General features: G+C 38.8%; 1 protein-coding gene across 5 annotated transcripts in view; it reads left to right on the top strand.

The window, feature by feature from the left end:
* PPARGC1A (PPARG coactivator 1 alpha) overlaps positions 1-15,688 on the top strand; it is a 338,264-nt gene that overhangs the window by 314,189 nt on the left and 8,387 nt on the right. For 4 of the 5 annotated variants that reach the window (XM_015862902.3, XM_085545632.1, XM_015862903.3 and 1 more), the window contains exons 8-10: positions 6,918-7,824; positions 8,402-8,506; positions 8,643-8,763. In XM_015862902.3, the coding sequence (XP_015718388.1) occupies positions 6,918-7,824; positions 8,402-8,506; positions 8,643-8,763 (1,133 nt within the window). The remainder of the gene's footprint in view (positions 1-6,917; positions 7,825-8,401; positions 8,507-8,642; positions 8,764-15,688) is intronic. The other variant, XR_014945485.1, reaches the window with a different exon arrangement.

Here is a 15,688-nt window from a genome sequence, read left to right on the forward strand (position 1 = left end):
GTGTGTGTTTGTTCATTTCAATATATAGCACATACTCTGAGATCTTATAGAGGTCTCCAGGAGATTAATTTGAGAGTGGCTTGCTCTGACTTTTTATCCAGTTACGTGAGAGGGAATGTGTTTGAAAATATTGCTCCAAACCTACACAAGAGCGCATAATTTCTGGAAAAAATATGAATGAAACCATTTATCTGTTATACTTCCCCATTTCCCCATAGATTTGTGTACTGCTGAGCACCATCTTTCAAAGACATCCCCACAGCAGAGTGTAATCGATGTTACAGATGGAAAAGTTATGTCATCCAGTCTGTCTCCAGGCCAGTCTAGGGCCGTACGTGACTGCATGTTTCAGTGCTTTGTCAATTCTAGATTAATATGTCACAAATAACAGCTTTCTCCTCTGCCACTGAAAAAGTGTTCCATAGCTTAAAGGTAATTTTTTAAAATTGATATTCATTTTATGTTCTTACTTTCTCTTTATTTCTCCCATTAGCACACTTCACACCACCTCTCTTTTGTCCTGCTCCTCCTGTCTGGCCCCCAGTGTTTGTACCTTTTGAAGATGTGTAGATTTTTTTTGTCACGTGCAGCTTCAGTCGATGCATCACCCATTGCACTCATTTAATTCATCTGCTCTTTCCACAAAATTTCTTCAGATCTCAAATCTGTTTTATTGCTTTCCTCCAACCTCTCTTTTGCCTCTGTTTTCCTGAGGTGTCCAGAACTGAGCACAAGAGCACATGCTGAGCTTCACCTGAGATACTGCCAAGAATGTTTTCTTTCTCAGTTATGTGATACTGAAAAATAAGTACTCAGCATGTGTTTCTCACAGGGGCATGTATATAATATCTATCATTTTGTGGGGGGGATATAGCAGAATAGGTCTTACACTACTGATGGCATTTTGAGGGCCCCTCCCTCGGTTCTGTGGCAGCTTTACACAAGAGGAGGCCCAAGCTCTCAGTTTATGTATGTACCTTGGGCGGTTGCTTTCACTGCCCTACAACCATCATGTCATTTTTCCAGAAACTTCATTAATTCAGCATTAAAACATGCATGCTTTCCCCTGATGTGTCCTGAAAATCTGCAGCCTTAATCATTCCTCTAGTGACAAAATGCAACATCCTTGCAACACACCTTCCTTTTGCAAAATCAATACAGACATGGCAAAATTCACAGCATGCGGCAGGATAATCCCATTCAGTGCCAACAAGCCTGAAGCATGAAGAAGTCTTTTTTTGTCATTACTGGAGAGCAAATCTGCATGAAAGTGCATGTTTGGAGGCACACTGGTGAGTCAGTGCTTAGTGCTACCAGCTGGAAGGGGCAGATGAGGTGACGATAGCAGAGTTGTTCAGGCAGCAGTACCTTCTTCCAGTCAGAAATACAGCAGCCTGCTCTTCACATCAGCTGGCTGGAGAGAACCTGGGAGCTAATCTAACCTCTTGACAGTCCTCTAGTTTTATCTCAAGAACGGCAATGGGAATGGGCCGAGTGTTAGTGAATTAATTGCCATGTGTCTGCTATGCATAGAGGAGACAGTGAAACAACTTTCTTGTTTTAGATAATATAACCAGGAAATGTAGCAAAATAAAAGATGCATCAGAGGCTGTGAAACATTATCCTATGAAAATATGAAATTATACCCCCTGGAAATAAATCTAGCTAGAAAATTAACTGATGATAATCAAGAACAGGAATTGTTGGAGCACACGTGACCAGGGATTTTGGGCAGTGTTTACAAGCAATGTAGTTGATGGTAGCTGTTGCACTTCATGTTGCTTTTGCTCTGTCCCTCAAAATACCTGGTGAGAAGGTTTCAGGAAATTGCCTTTCATCACTCAACAGCAGTATTAATCTCTGCCTTCACATATACATAGATTTTATATTTGTATGTGTATATAAATCTATAAAAAGATGAGTGGTTGTGCGTGAATTCCTCTTCAAGTCATTTATTTGGATTGCAGTAGTGTTTTTTGTCATGACTTTACTTGTGCTGGAAGTAGACATAACAGAAACAACCTCTACTACTGAAGAGCTTAAAGAGTATGTGAGTAAGTCGAGGAAAAACTGGGACCCATTACAGTAAAAACAACAACAACAAAAGAATAAAATAGTGGCAGTAGTAGTTAATAATGTCTTGGAGTTCTTTGGTGAGACCCTAGCAACTCCAAATTATATACAGGTAGCCACACTGTTCATTGTCCTTATACAGGGTAACTTGCACTGTGTACTGTAATGTACAAAGGAGTTGCCTTGATCTTACAGATGAATTAAAAAGACCATTAGTAGTGCTGCTTGCACTATTGAAACACAAAATATTTTAATATAAATAGCAGCTTCCTTGTTTTCTCTACTGAAAGTAGCACTGGTTCCCTCACTGATGAATTAACTAAAGAGTAGAAAAATAAATAAGTGCATTTCCTGCACTAACCATCAGTCTTTGTCACATATATACACTTTGGATTCACATATCTAAAGTCAGGCTGAATCCAATCCCTTGCCAGTGCTCAAACTTGCTTTAGAATGGATTTGTGAGTACTTGAGTGTAACTATGTCCTCCCTAAAACTGTCAAAACATTTGTCAAATATTTGCCAAATTATAAAGAACAAATATCTTTTAAAGTGAGTGCCCTTTTAATGTCGTGTGAGAAACAAAGTAAGTCTATTTAAAATCACAACACCTAGCAACTTTCCAGTGCTATTTTGCAGAAAATGTATCAGAATGTCATGACTAGGAGATGATGATTAAGTAGTGGATAAAATTTCTGCATAAGGTGAGTCTTATTCTGAGTAAGGGCCTTCATTCTTTTTTCTGCAGCTAGCAGTACTCTGCTAAGAAGCCATGGGCTGGAACATCTCTGTTATCTTCCAGGGACATGGGAGGTTTTTGTGTTACTGGAGGACTTTTTTCTCTTTGGAACATGTCAGGTTGAAGAGATACTTACAGACACAGGAGGACAACTCACCTCCAGAACTGACAGTGTTTCTCTTGAGGACTGAGGGCTCCTCCCTGAAGCTAAATGGCATGGCTTTTTGCACTCTTAGTTCTCTCAATACCTTTTTAAGCCTTCATTCCTAAGTACCCAAAGACATCATATAAATGCATTAAGCATGTTTAAATGCTTAAGATTTTACTACTATTCAGGCAGCAATCAATAACTGAAAGGCTATTTCCACCTTCCTGTCTTCAACAGGTGACTGAGTGAAAAGTCTCTCGCTAAGATCCTTGTAATTTACCTGAATATAAAACTCCAGTCTCTCTTGGGTGCAAAATTTGGTCTCTTCAAAAAGATGGCGGAAAAGACAATATGAACATGATCAGCTTGGATAGTGATTTGGAATTCATGAGCATCCTTGAGGATACTTAAACTCTGCTATTTGCCCACCTCTAGATCTGAGTTACCTCTTAGTTGTCAGAACAAATACTTCAGATCTATCGTATAAGCACTTGTTTGACCTCAGAATGATTTCTGATTAAATGAGAGATGCAGAGAGTTGTCTGGGGGAATAAGATCTAGTGAATTATTAGACATTTTCAGGAGTCTGTATTTATTCTCTGCAGCACTGACAACAAGATTAAACTGAATACTAAGCAAGCATGTAGTTTTTTATTATATGATGGCTATTTAATTTTATTATATTTTCCTGACTTCTGCAGTCTTATGCCACACAGAAACTCCTCTGATTTTTTATTTTTTTTAACTGAATCGAGGTGTTACCATGTGTTCAGTGTTTTTAGTGGCCTTTAATACTGTTTCCCTTGACAATCCATTTTCAGACTTAAAAGTATGAAAGAAATCATTTCCATGCCTCTCAAAAGCCCAGTGCACATATAAGAAGGTTGCACAGCTGTGTTCACCAAAAAGTACTAATTCCCCCCACCAACAAACATCATCAAGTGTTTAAATGCCTACAGTTACAGTCGAATTTTAGGAAGTTTGGTGTCTGGTTAAAACCTCATTGCAAATGAGTCCTAAAAAGTCAAGATGTCACTTTCTATGCAAACGCAATTCCCCAATTTCTGATTATCGACTTAACTGAGCTAAATGAGTTGAATAAGGTGGCTGTTTTTTAGTGCACTTTTGGTATGCATCAGAAGTACTTGCACTCTCCCAGAGACTTTATTGAAAGAAGTCACTCAGGGAGGTAGTGGGGCCCGCATACATGGGAACACCTTTTGTTGCACCAACACAGAGAAGACAGGGCTGGGCTGGCAGCAGTATTCACAAATTGATAGGCGCTATTTTTGAGCGCAAGATGAGTGAGTTCACACTATCCAGACAGAGTAAGGCAAAGTGCAAACGTACCATTTACTGAAGCTATTCAATTAAACAAAAGTCCCTACAAAGAAAATGGTTTTATAGCATGTCATGAAAAAATACTTGCCTTTTACTTTAAAAAGAAAAAAGACTCTATAAGGGGGGTGATTGGAGAGTATGTACCACTTCTAACAGATTTGCTGTGCAGAAGTACGTAAGTGTGACTGATGTAGAGGTACTTGTTTATTATAGAGCACATTTCAATGCAGTAATCATAAATATTGCTAAGGTTGTGCTCTGTTGAAATATGACCTACATACTCTTGATTGTTTGTGTTACGTGATTTGTCTGACACCCATTACATTCTGGGTAATGGCAGCCATTTGTTGCTGTGCACAGCAGGCTCTTTTGACAAAAGAAAATAGGCAGCAATAAAAAAGCTATAGTCTGAATTACATTCTGCACAGTGCTGCACTGCTGAGAGTTTGTGCAAGTGTGTTAACAATGCTCTGAACTGCCTCTTGTCAGCCTTCAGCCTGTAATGGCCATCTGTCCTTCCATAAATCTGTCAAAACCTGCTAAGTTCAAGAGAGCACAGAATATACCTTGTACTGTCAACGCTAAAATGTACACTTTTGCAGAGAAATTGGTGTGTATGAAATAATGCAAAGGTTATAGAATACTGTAACACTTGATTTAGGATCATGGCCTGAAGTGAAGCTTAGCAGTGATTAGTGTAACGATGAGCAGAAGTGACACCAACGAGCAAGTGTGCAGCCTTACTGTTTTCTCAAAGTTCACATTTTGGGCACTGGTGATGGGACGTGCTGAAGGCAGATTCTGTAGCCTTGACTTAAACAAGAACCAATTCAAAACTTTACTCCCCCTTCATCCCCCAGTGGAAGTTTGTTCAAAAGTTAAATGAACATTTTTCAACTTGTATCTGTTTATACTTGCTTGTGTGCTTCCTGCTTCTGCTGAAAACCAGGAAAAGAGCCAAAATGCCACGAGGAAGTCCTTTCTTAGGATGTCCCCAGCACAGTTTTGCCAGCAAAAGATGTGCCAGTAAATTTGGCTCAGTCTGTACTTTTGGAAGGGTTTTGTTGTTGTTATTTCTTGCCCTCCCATTAAGACTGTTGGACTCCTCATTGAGCTTCTGGAAACTGTTATGTTTTGAGTATGATTTGCTTTCTGCTAGGGCTAGCTTTAAAGAAACAGGAATGGAAACAATATTTTGTTCTGAGTATTAGATTATGTCTTGGGTTTCTTGTACTGAAGTTTTCATGTGTGAAGCTTTTTGAGACATTTACTGTGGAGTGGTTGAATTTTATAAGGATAGGCTGGAATTAATAATGCCCAACTTTGTTCTTTCTTTAAAGATACATCTGAAAATTCAGTAATCCCAGATCTTCTCTGGGGCTGTATTATTTCATGACTGAAAGTGCTAATTCTTAATTGTTTTGTTTTGTTTTTAATTTAGAAAACAATCCTTATTTAACTCAAATCTTTCTTGAATGTGACTGTAGATTTTCAACCCAGAAATGATCACTGAAGAATTCTGAAGCGGTCTGATCATTTTGCTGGAAATTTGTTTTGTCAACAGAAATATTTGTTAGTAAGGAGGTAGATAAGATATTAAATCTACGCTGATAGATGAACTTCTGGGAAGGAAATGAAAATTGAGGACAAATTAGAGGAAACAGTTGATGACTTGGCACAAAACTTTCAGTTTTAAATTTGCATTTGGGCTGCTAGACTTACAGTATCTTTGTTCAGTTTCTCTGACTTTGGTGGCATTTGGTTGTTGCTTTGGATTGCAGGTTTTACTAGAATGGGCTACAGTCCTTCCTGCATTTCCATCTCACCATAATGATGTAATGTATTATAGTTACATGAGAAATCCTGGTATCTAGTGTTACTGTTAATCTTGGAAATCTTATCAGTTTCATATCTAGTTCTTATTTCATGCCTTTCACTAATATTTGGTGCTAGGTGCAGTGGTTCATTACAGTTCTACTGGCCTCATTGTTCTCTTTGGTTTCAGTTGCAGAACTACATTTCAGGCAAAATGTATTAGTTATGTTTACAAGAATGTATTATACGTACATTAGCAATGGTTTACTAAGTTAATGAACTGTGGAGACAAAGAGTCCTTGCAGTCAAGTTGTAGAGTTGCTGTACTTCCTTACATTCAACTTTTGTGTACTGCACAAGTTGCTTTGGTAGCACTCATTTATTTTTCTTGGACTTCCTTTTATTCAGGTTTTTGTCTGCTAATTTCCTTAGATGTTTGACAGTGCCAGTCCTTTACTTTTCATTTTGTATCAAAATCTTTTTGATTTTTATCAGAAAAGTCTTTTGATTTTTATCTCTTGATCTTTTCTATCAGAGTCTACAGAGAGGCAGGTATCATGAAAGAAGGGGAGGGACAGAAAGGACATTGAAGATTAATGGCAATGCATTAGTACTGTTGCTATTGTTGTCACCAGAACTTTGGTGTCTCAAACCCTAAATACTTTAATTCCCAGTTGAATTAAATTAAATTGACATAGAACGAGTCTTGGTTTTTTATCTATTTTAAAGAAGCATGTGTGTATTTTCACTAAAATCTGTCTGCTTAAAAACATTCTGTTCCTCCTTTTTCTCCCCCTTCAGGCCTAACTCCACCTACAACCCCTCCTCATAAAGCCAACCAGGATAATCCTTTCAGGACTTCACCTAAGCCGAAGTCATCATGCAAGACTATTGCACCACCTTCAAAAAAGCCCCGTTATAGTGAGTCTTCCAGTTCTCAAGGAAACAACCCAGTCAAGAAGGGTCCAGAACAGACTGAGCTGTATGCACAGCTTAGCAAGACTACAGCACTGTCCAGTGGACATGAGGAGAGAAAGACAAAACGGCCCAGTTTGCGGCTGTTTGGTGACCACGACTACTGTCAATCTGTGAATTCAAAGTCGGAAATACACATTAAAATATCCCAGGAACTTCAGGACTCCAGACAACTAGAATTTAAGGATTCTTCACCTGGGTGGCAGTGTCAGATTTGTTCTTCTTTAGAACAAGACCAGTATAAAGAGACTTTACAGACAAGTAAGCAGGGATCCCAAGGTAATAACAGAAAACAGCTCCAAGACCAGGAAATTCGGGCTGAACTGAATAAGCATTTTGGTCACCCCAGCCAAGCTGTTTTTGATGAAGAAGCAGATAAGACCTGTGAACTAAGGGACAGTGATTACAGTAATGAACAATTTTCCAAACTACCTATGTTTATAAATTCAGGACTAGCAATGGATGGTCTCTTTGATGACAGTGAAGATGAAAGTGATAAACTATGCTACCCTTGGGATGGGACACAAGCCTATTCATTATTTGACGTATCGCCTTCTTGCTCTTCTTTTAACTCTCCATGCAGAGATTCAGTATCTCCACCCAAATCCTTATTTTCTCAAAGATCCCAAAGGACACGCTCTAGATCAAGGTCCTTTCCTCAACGCAGGTCTTGTTCCCGTTCTCCATATTCCCGATCGAGATCAAGGTCACCCTGTAGTAGATCCTCTTCAAGGTACAGTGCAGCAATTTCATATATCAGCATTGTTGGTAATAAGAAGGAAAACAGCAAAAACATAAGAGTGACTTCAAGGAAATAAATAATTTTTAAAAAATAGCTTGATCCAGTGCAACTGTTTTTTATTGCCCCTGATCTGATTAGCTCTGAAGGTTACAGGATTGCTGCAGAAACGCTCGTTGCCATTATCCTTTAAATTTGCCAAGTTTACACTTTCTGAGTGGAGCCAGTCAGGTCAGAGGCAGAGCAATTGGAGAGATATACACAACTAACCTTTCCCATTATCTGCAAGCTGCCCAGTGCCAATCTAGCTGCAGTCCCTATCAGATGAAGTTGACAGTGGCTGATTCTCTGCTCTCTGTTAGCCTCAATAAGAAACATTATAGGAGGGGGGCAAAATCACTTGAGGCCCCTTAGTTGACTAGGAGATCGCAAACTGTCACTGGAAAATTTCACCGGTAGCTTAGAAGAAATTGTAAGGTCAGGTAAGAGGTAACTCAGGAGAAAATGATGTCAGTAGATTCAAAGTGAATGACAGAGGTGAATGTTTTTTTGTTTTTTTTATTTCTTGCAGATCTTGTCACTGTTATGAGTCCAGCCACTGTAGACACCGAGCACACCGAAGTTCTCCCTCACGTGCAAGATCGCGATCCAGATCACCGTACAGTCGCAGACCCAGGTAGTGCATTTTGTGTGCATTTAGTTTGCTTTTCAGCTGGTTCTCAAGAGATAATAAAGCATTCCAGAAATTGTATTACTAAATCTACATTAACAAATGCAGGTGCTTCATTTAATGACTAAGTTATGTTTCCTAGATATGACAGCTATGAGGAATATCAGCATGAAAGGCTGAAGAGGGAAGAATACCGCAAAGAGTATGAAAAACGGGAATCTGAAAGGGCCAAACAAAGGGAGAGACAGAGGCAGAAAGCAATTGTAAGCACTGTGAAAATAACTTTTGTTTTGAAATAGGTTTCTGTTTCTTTTGGTAGATTTCTAAAACTGGAACTGAGATTCTATGCTGTTTCTTCTTTGTAATGGAACAAGCAAAATGCAAAAATCCGTTCATGTGCATTTCTTTGTATTTAGAGTTTTGGGGCAAATATGTGTTTTTATAACAGTTTGTGTTTTCATTGTATGGTGCTACGTTTTTTTCCAGTTTTTCAGTTTCTTTAAATTGCAGCTCTCCATGTCAGTCAACAGAGGGAGGAAAAAAAAAAAAAAAAAAAAAGGTTTTCTAGGAAAAGGCTTCATCCAAGGCAGCAAAGAATTAACAGTGACCAAATCTATTCCTTCCAGTGATCTAACAGTGAACCCACAGTTTGTATTGTACGTCACCTACCAAGATGCCGGTAGTCAAGTCTAGTTTCAGTATTTCTCTTCCTTTGCAGAAGTAATATAAGAGGCCAGTCAGCTTACATACTGATCACTGGTTATTTCTAGTACCTGTAATTATTTATACAGAGAGTACAGAATTTGAAACTGGCATCCAAAGGCATGACTTTTATTGCTTCTTTCTTGTCTATGACTCAGTTAATTTTTAAGATATTTTTAAGATTTTTAGCAAAATAGTCTGAAGACATGATGCAATTTAAAAATGTCATTTCACACTGGCCTTTTCTCAATGAACGTGTGTTACTTGATTATTTTGTTCAACTGACTGAAGTACCTGCAGCAAAGGAAGTACCCATGAGGAACTCCCTTGCCTGTAGTAGCAGCAGGATAGAAAAGATGGCTATTAAATTGATGTGTGGATTTTGTCCCCTTCTAGTTCCCCTGCATGATGGTTTTGATAAATTGGGAGCTGCTGTAATTCTGGACTCCAGTTGTGACTGTTAAGACCATCTGGTGGGCTCCCTTTACTGCTGCTCTGCACAAACTGTTGTATACTGGGATGCTTACCTTCATTTCCACTTTTTCCTGTAGTGTTCTCTCCAAAGCTCGCCAAAATCAGTAGGTCTCTTCCGAGTACCTTTAGTGGACTTTGTAGTAAAAAATTAATTGTTACAGACTCTTGGGCATTTCTCCAAATATTTAGCCCTCAACATTAGGTGTATAAAGATTGGCAGAGAATGGTATAGTCTGTGGCAATGAGAAGTTCTGGGAGGGAACAGGCATCTTTAGTTCATGGATTTCATCTCTTTTGCTAATGTTCTTAGTGAGCTTGATAAATCATTTTGCTTTTCACTGCACCAGGTGACCTATGTACAAAATGTAGGTGATACATGAAATGCAGAGCTATAGCATGTTCTGATCTGAAACTCAGGGAAGGTGGCAATGGTTTACAGGCAGGTCAACACAGTTCAGTGACTGATGGGGTGGGGGACTCATGGACCCATACCCCAGGAAAGGGGGAAGGGAAAAGAGGAAAAGGGTAGGGAGATGGGCCTAAGAAACAAAACAGTGGCAATGATCTGAGGAGAAACAAACTAATTTACTAAGTTGAATGCAAGATAACAATACAATATAATTGGAATTGAGGCTAAGAAGTGAAATAAAATGAGACTGTCCAAAAACTGAAGGCTTCACTCTAATGGTGAAGGTGAGATGTCTAAGGAACACACACACTGCAGAGATGAGCAGAAAGGAAAAAGGGATCTCTCATGACTTGCAAACAGTTTTATCTTTCCCTCTGAATGGAAAACAGAAACACAGAATCATTTGGCGTATGTAGTTCTCTTCTGAGAACCAGGTACCCAGAAATATCAACAGTCCATGGAACTGGAGCATTAACTCTTTAACTTTCAGTGCACTACATAATGTTACAATGTGGAATACTGATAACAAAAATAATAAAACCATAACAGAAGGCAATGGAAGGATTTTGCATGGCTTCAGAATGGGATATATTTAAGTCAACTGTTGGTGTTTTTCTCTATTCCATCTGTTTAGAGATAACACTGACTTCTGGAAATCGTAACTTCCACTGGTTATACTCTTTTAGATCTAACACAAATCAGAGTTTTAAGTAGACCTTTGTCATGGATATATCTTGTTACTTCTCAATTACTATATTTAATTTGGTATAAAAACCTGAATCCTGCTGAGGAGATAGGAAATTTGATTTAGTTTAAAACAAGGAAATGTTTGGCCACTAGCTAATACAGGGAAAAGGAGGAAAATCCTTTATCCTTGAAAAGCTCTAGATGTGCTGCGCCATCAGTTCCTCCAAGTTAAAAATTTTAGTCTTTTCTAAATCAAGGCTGAATTTATTTTCTCTTCTAAAATGGGCACTGTCATGTTAATTAACTTCATTAATGAAATTGTGTATTAATAAACATAAATAAATTAGACCTGAAATGATGTAGTGAGATGACAAATCATATATTTATAAAATATCAATAATTAGAACGTGGCAAAAATTCTAAATGCAGTCATCCAAATCTGCAGGAAATGTAGCTGAAGTCATATTAACTCCTTTCTCCAGTCTACCAGCACTTTTACTTTACAAATGTGTGTTGACTCATGCCAGTTCATTCCCTGCAAATTAGTGGGGGTTGCGAGACAGCATAGAAAGAGAAGCATTGATCCCACAAAGTCAGTGATAAGGTGTGTATTAACTGAACAAAGGAGCTATTTTTCATCCATACTTCTCTATTCCCTTTCTTACTCCTTTTGGCTTATGAGTCTCTTATGTGTCACTCCTTCCTTTCCTGAGGGGCTCAACTCATTTATTGTTCAGTCATAAGAATCCTTCTGTCTTTCCTTGAACTCTTTCTGTAAGTTCCATAAGCTTAGATTTCCATAAATTCGGCATTGGAGTCTTTTTCCTTTCTTTCTAGCTCATTCTCATGCTGCAAGAAATGGCTCAAGACAACATGCCTCCTAATACTGTTAAAAGAGCAGCTCAAAGATTGGTCAGTACCAGGGCCCCAAGTGCTGGCTACTAAGGGAAGGTGGCTTTTCTTCATGAGTAGCACTGTGCTGAGATCTCAGGGAGCTGACTGTAGAAAAGATGCACAGAGGAAAGGGAGCAGAAACCATGGCTGAACAAAAATTCATCAGGTCTTACTGGTTCAATATGTGGAATTACTCTCAGTGTGACAAAAAGAGTGTGAAACCCAGGAAAAAGAGATGAGAAAAAAACATATTTTAATCTGTCAAAACCATATGTGTAGCAATGCCCTCTGATTGCGCAAGCAGCTTGTATTTTGGCAGATGCGAAGACATATTGGCAGACTGCTGAAGAGGCTTGTTTTAGAAGCCTGTGTTCATGCTACGTGGCTACATGGTCAGACTGCACTCAACATATTGGTTGCAGTAGCTTCAGATCAACCGAAAGCCTGAGCTGGCATTTCCCTGTATGGATTCGTATCTAGACTTACAGCCACATTCAGGTGGCTTAACTTCAAAAAGTTCTGTTATTTTTCTCTTCGCTTCTTCTCTGTCTTCCCTACTCCAGTGACTGGAGATTTAGTGTCTTTTCTGTGCAGTAGGATCTTTATTTTGAGCAGTCTCACACAAAAAATACAGACTGAGCCCACAAGTCATTTTTCTGTTAGAAAGTCAGAATATTTTTGTCATTCATTTATTTGTTTGAATTTGTGGTTATGATGCCTTTTTTGATGGACCAAATGTTAGCAAATTGTACCTTGATCTTGCTGTCACTTGTTCACAATTCATTTTAAAATGGGTTCTCTTTGAACAGAAGGCCAGTCTGCCACCAAGACTTTCTTAACTCAATAGTTCTCTCCAGACCATAGCAGAGACACATTCATTCATCATGAAGGTGCAGGAACAACTGCAGGATGGAACAGGCTACTCAGGGCTTTCTAGAAATTACAGTCTAACCCCCAGCCAGGGCAGATGGCTTTGTTTTGTCAAGAAGACTGAGGACTGTTTTTTTCTTGTTGTACACCCTGGGCATTTCTTAGGCATGCAGGCTTTTCCTGCAGCAGCTTATCAGACCACGGGCAAATACTTTTCAGGGCATGGCTTCTACCTTAGTAGAAAATTACTATTAGCATTACTACTTTCATATATAAGTGCTGACTGCCTGTATGAGACAAGTCCCTGTCCCAGAGAACTCACTGGTACAAGAAGATAAATGCACCGTGAGGCCACTGAGGCGGAAAGAAACACGTGGCTTCAAAGAAAATAAATTTCTCTACAACAGGAAGGCAGGAGAAAGGTGGTTTCCTAAATGAATGCTTGGGTTCTTTGATGTCTGAAACCAGACACAGCCCATAATGGAGTAAATTCCCACAAATGAAGGAGCAAATGCATGTTGGTTACTTAGTTTGGTTTGGTTTGTTGTTTTTGGTTTTTTTTTTTTGTTTGTTTGTTTTAAACATTGCTCATTTTGGTGGGCCTGATCCCAGCCATTCTACTTTTTCTGTTCAACTTACTGAAAATATTTCAAATAGATTACCTAAAATCTTGATTTTTATTGATCCATCACTATGCTTTCAGCAGTCACCCTGGAGGGTGGCAGAATGTTTTCATTCCTCAGCCAGAGCAAGATTTGAGAATATTTTGCAGTGTTCTTTCTTTCTTCTTCACTTCTTGTGAATCTTCCTTTTGCCATTCATACATGTCTACAGGTCATACTTAGTCTTCTTTAATACAGAATCTAAAGCAATGTTTCTTACTGTTCCTCCAGACTAAACAATCCCTTTTCCCTCCACCAATCCTCACAAGACTTGTGCTCCAGATGCCTCATCATCTTCTCTAGACACCCTCCAAGGCCTCAGTGCCTTTCTTGTAGCTAAGGGCCCAAAACCCAGCACAGCACTCAAGGTTTGGCCTCACCAGTGCAGAGTACAGAAGGGCAACCACCTCCCTGGTCCTGCTGGCTATGCTGTTTCTAGTACAAGCTGGGATGCCATTGGCCTTCTTGGCCACCTGGGCACCCTGCTGGCTTGTGTTCAGCTAACAGATCCTTTTCCTCCATGCTGCTTGTGGTAGACCTCAACTTTATAATTTTTTCTTATTTTTAGTCTCATCTTCACATAGAGCATAGTTGGGCTCTTGGAGAACTAGTTATGTACCACAGATGTGCAGACTTAAAAATGGTAGGGGAATGAGGACAGCAGCATCTCAGGTTGCAGTGAGGAGAGGCAGACAAAGAAAACAAATGTTAGGTTAAGAAGCCAGGTACAAAAAGCCATGTGAAAACTAATGTGTCTGTTGGCCTGGGATTTAATGAAATTAAAGGTTAAGAATGAGGAAGGAAAAACAAAGCGAATTTTGTAGACAGCCTTTGCAAGACAAAAAGATCTTTAACTTCAGAGAATGTTTTTGGAGATGAGTGATAGTTTTATTGACACTTGAATTGGTGAAGGTATGTCCTGGTCCTGTTTTCTCCAGTTCAGGCATGCTAATGTTCTAGTATTTTAATCTGGGACTTGAAATAGTGATTTTCAGTCTAGGTTTCTCTGCCATATTTGCCTCTTCAAGTGTTCTTATTGCCAGGAGGAAAGAGCAAGATTAAGAAGGAAATTTAGACAAAGGAAAAGACAGACATATTGGGCTTGAGGAAGCTGACCAGGCTCTTTTTGTTTGTTTGTTTGTTTGTTTTGGTTTTTTTTTGTTAATTTGCTTGGTAAAACAATGAGCTATGTACACTTAGAAGCCAGGGGAGATTCAGGTTGGATATTAGGAAAAACTTTTTCCAAGCGGTCAGGTACTGGAATAGGCTGCCCAGGGAGGTGGTCATCACTGGAGACATTCAAGAAACGTGTAAATGTGGCACTAAGGAACATGGTTAGGTGGGCAAAATTGGTGGCAGGTGGACAGTTGAACTAGATGAGCTTAGAAGTCTTTTCCAACCTTAATGATTCTATGATTCTGTGATTTTAAATCATCTGCATTTCTGGGAGGGAAATATGAACACAATTATCTGGAGTTTTCTCCAGAATCGTCTTCCCCCATTAAGCTGAAAACAAAAGGTTTTTTTTCATAGTTCTCTAAATTCCCAAGTTATATATCATCTTCTCTAACAAGGGCAGTAAAAATTACACTTAATATGCACATATACACTTAAGCATGTAACATGATAAAATAAGGGTCTTTACAATTTAGAGGTATGCTATAATCTTGTTAGGCTTGTATGACTCATTATTAATGGGAGTAAAATGCATGTTTTTTTGTAAATACAAACATTTCTTTCATAACCACTTTAAGTAAGCTGAAGCTAAACAAGACAAGAACAGTGCTGTATGAATCCTATGTTCCCCAGTACCTCATACCATCACAGCACTCTGCTTAAAAAAATACTTGAACGAGCATCTCGTGTATGCACTAGAGGACATATGGTGCATTTCAGCTTTAAATTTGAATTTCCTTAATTTTGCAAGTTTAACTTATTCCCTTAATGGTAGTTTAACAGGCGTTTTTTAGTTGTTCGGTTTTGTTTTATTACAGTTGTCTTAAAGGGATATTAGATATATAAAAGTTATTAGAAGGGTAGAGGAAGTAAAAATTGCACAGGCATGCACACAGGCTTATGGGAGAGCATGCAGTAGTTACTTCCATCAGTCTGCAATGTAACAATCTCCATGTCAGGGAGTGAAACATTATGTTTTTTCAGTCGAGATGTATTATCTCAGCTAAAGTATATTAGGCAGTCTGCTATGTTATGTTCTGCTCCATCTGGTCAGTCATTTAGGTTCAATAGCAAGTATCAATGGAATTGTTTCCTATCAAGTGTTTCAATGCGGTTAAATCCTTGATTTGGTAAAACAGTCTGAAAAAGTAATTACTGTGCATATGCAGATTTTCTTCTTTTTGAAGTTTATAACATGCAGCCATACTGAAAGCAAGCAGAATGAGAATGGGGGGAATGGAAGAAATGCAGATTTCTGTTGCTTGCTGTCTATATTCCCTAGTTTGTAGAAGGTCTACCCAGACTTCTGAATCA

The sequence above is a fragment of the Coturnix japonica genome, chromosome 4, assembly GCF_054131305.1.
Source record: "Coturnix japonica strain WE chromosome 4, WE-NBRP24, whole genome shotgun sequence".
NCBI classification, from domain to species: domain Eukaryota; kingdom Metazoa; phylum Chordata; class Aves; order Galliformes; family Phasianidae; genus Coturnix; species Coturnix japonica.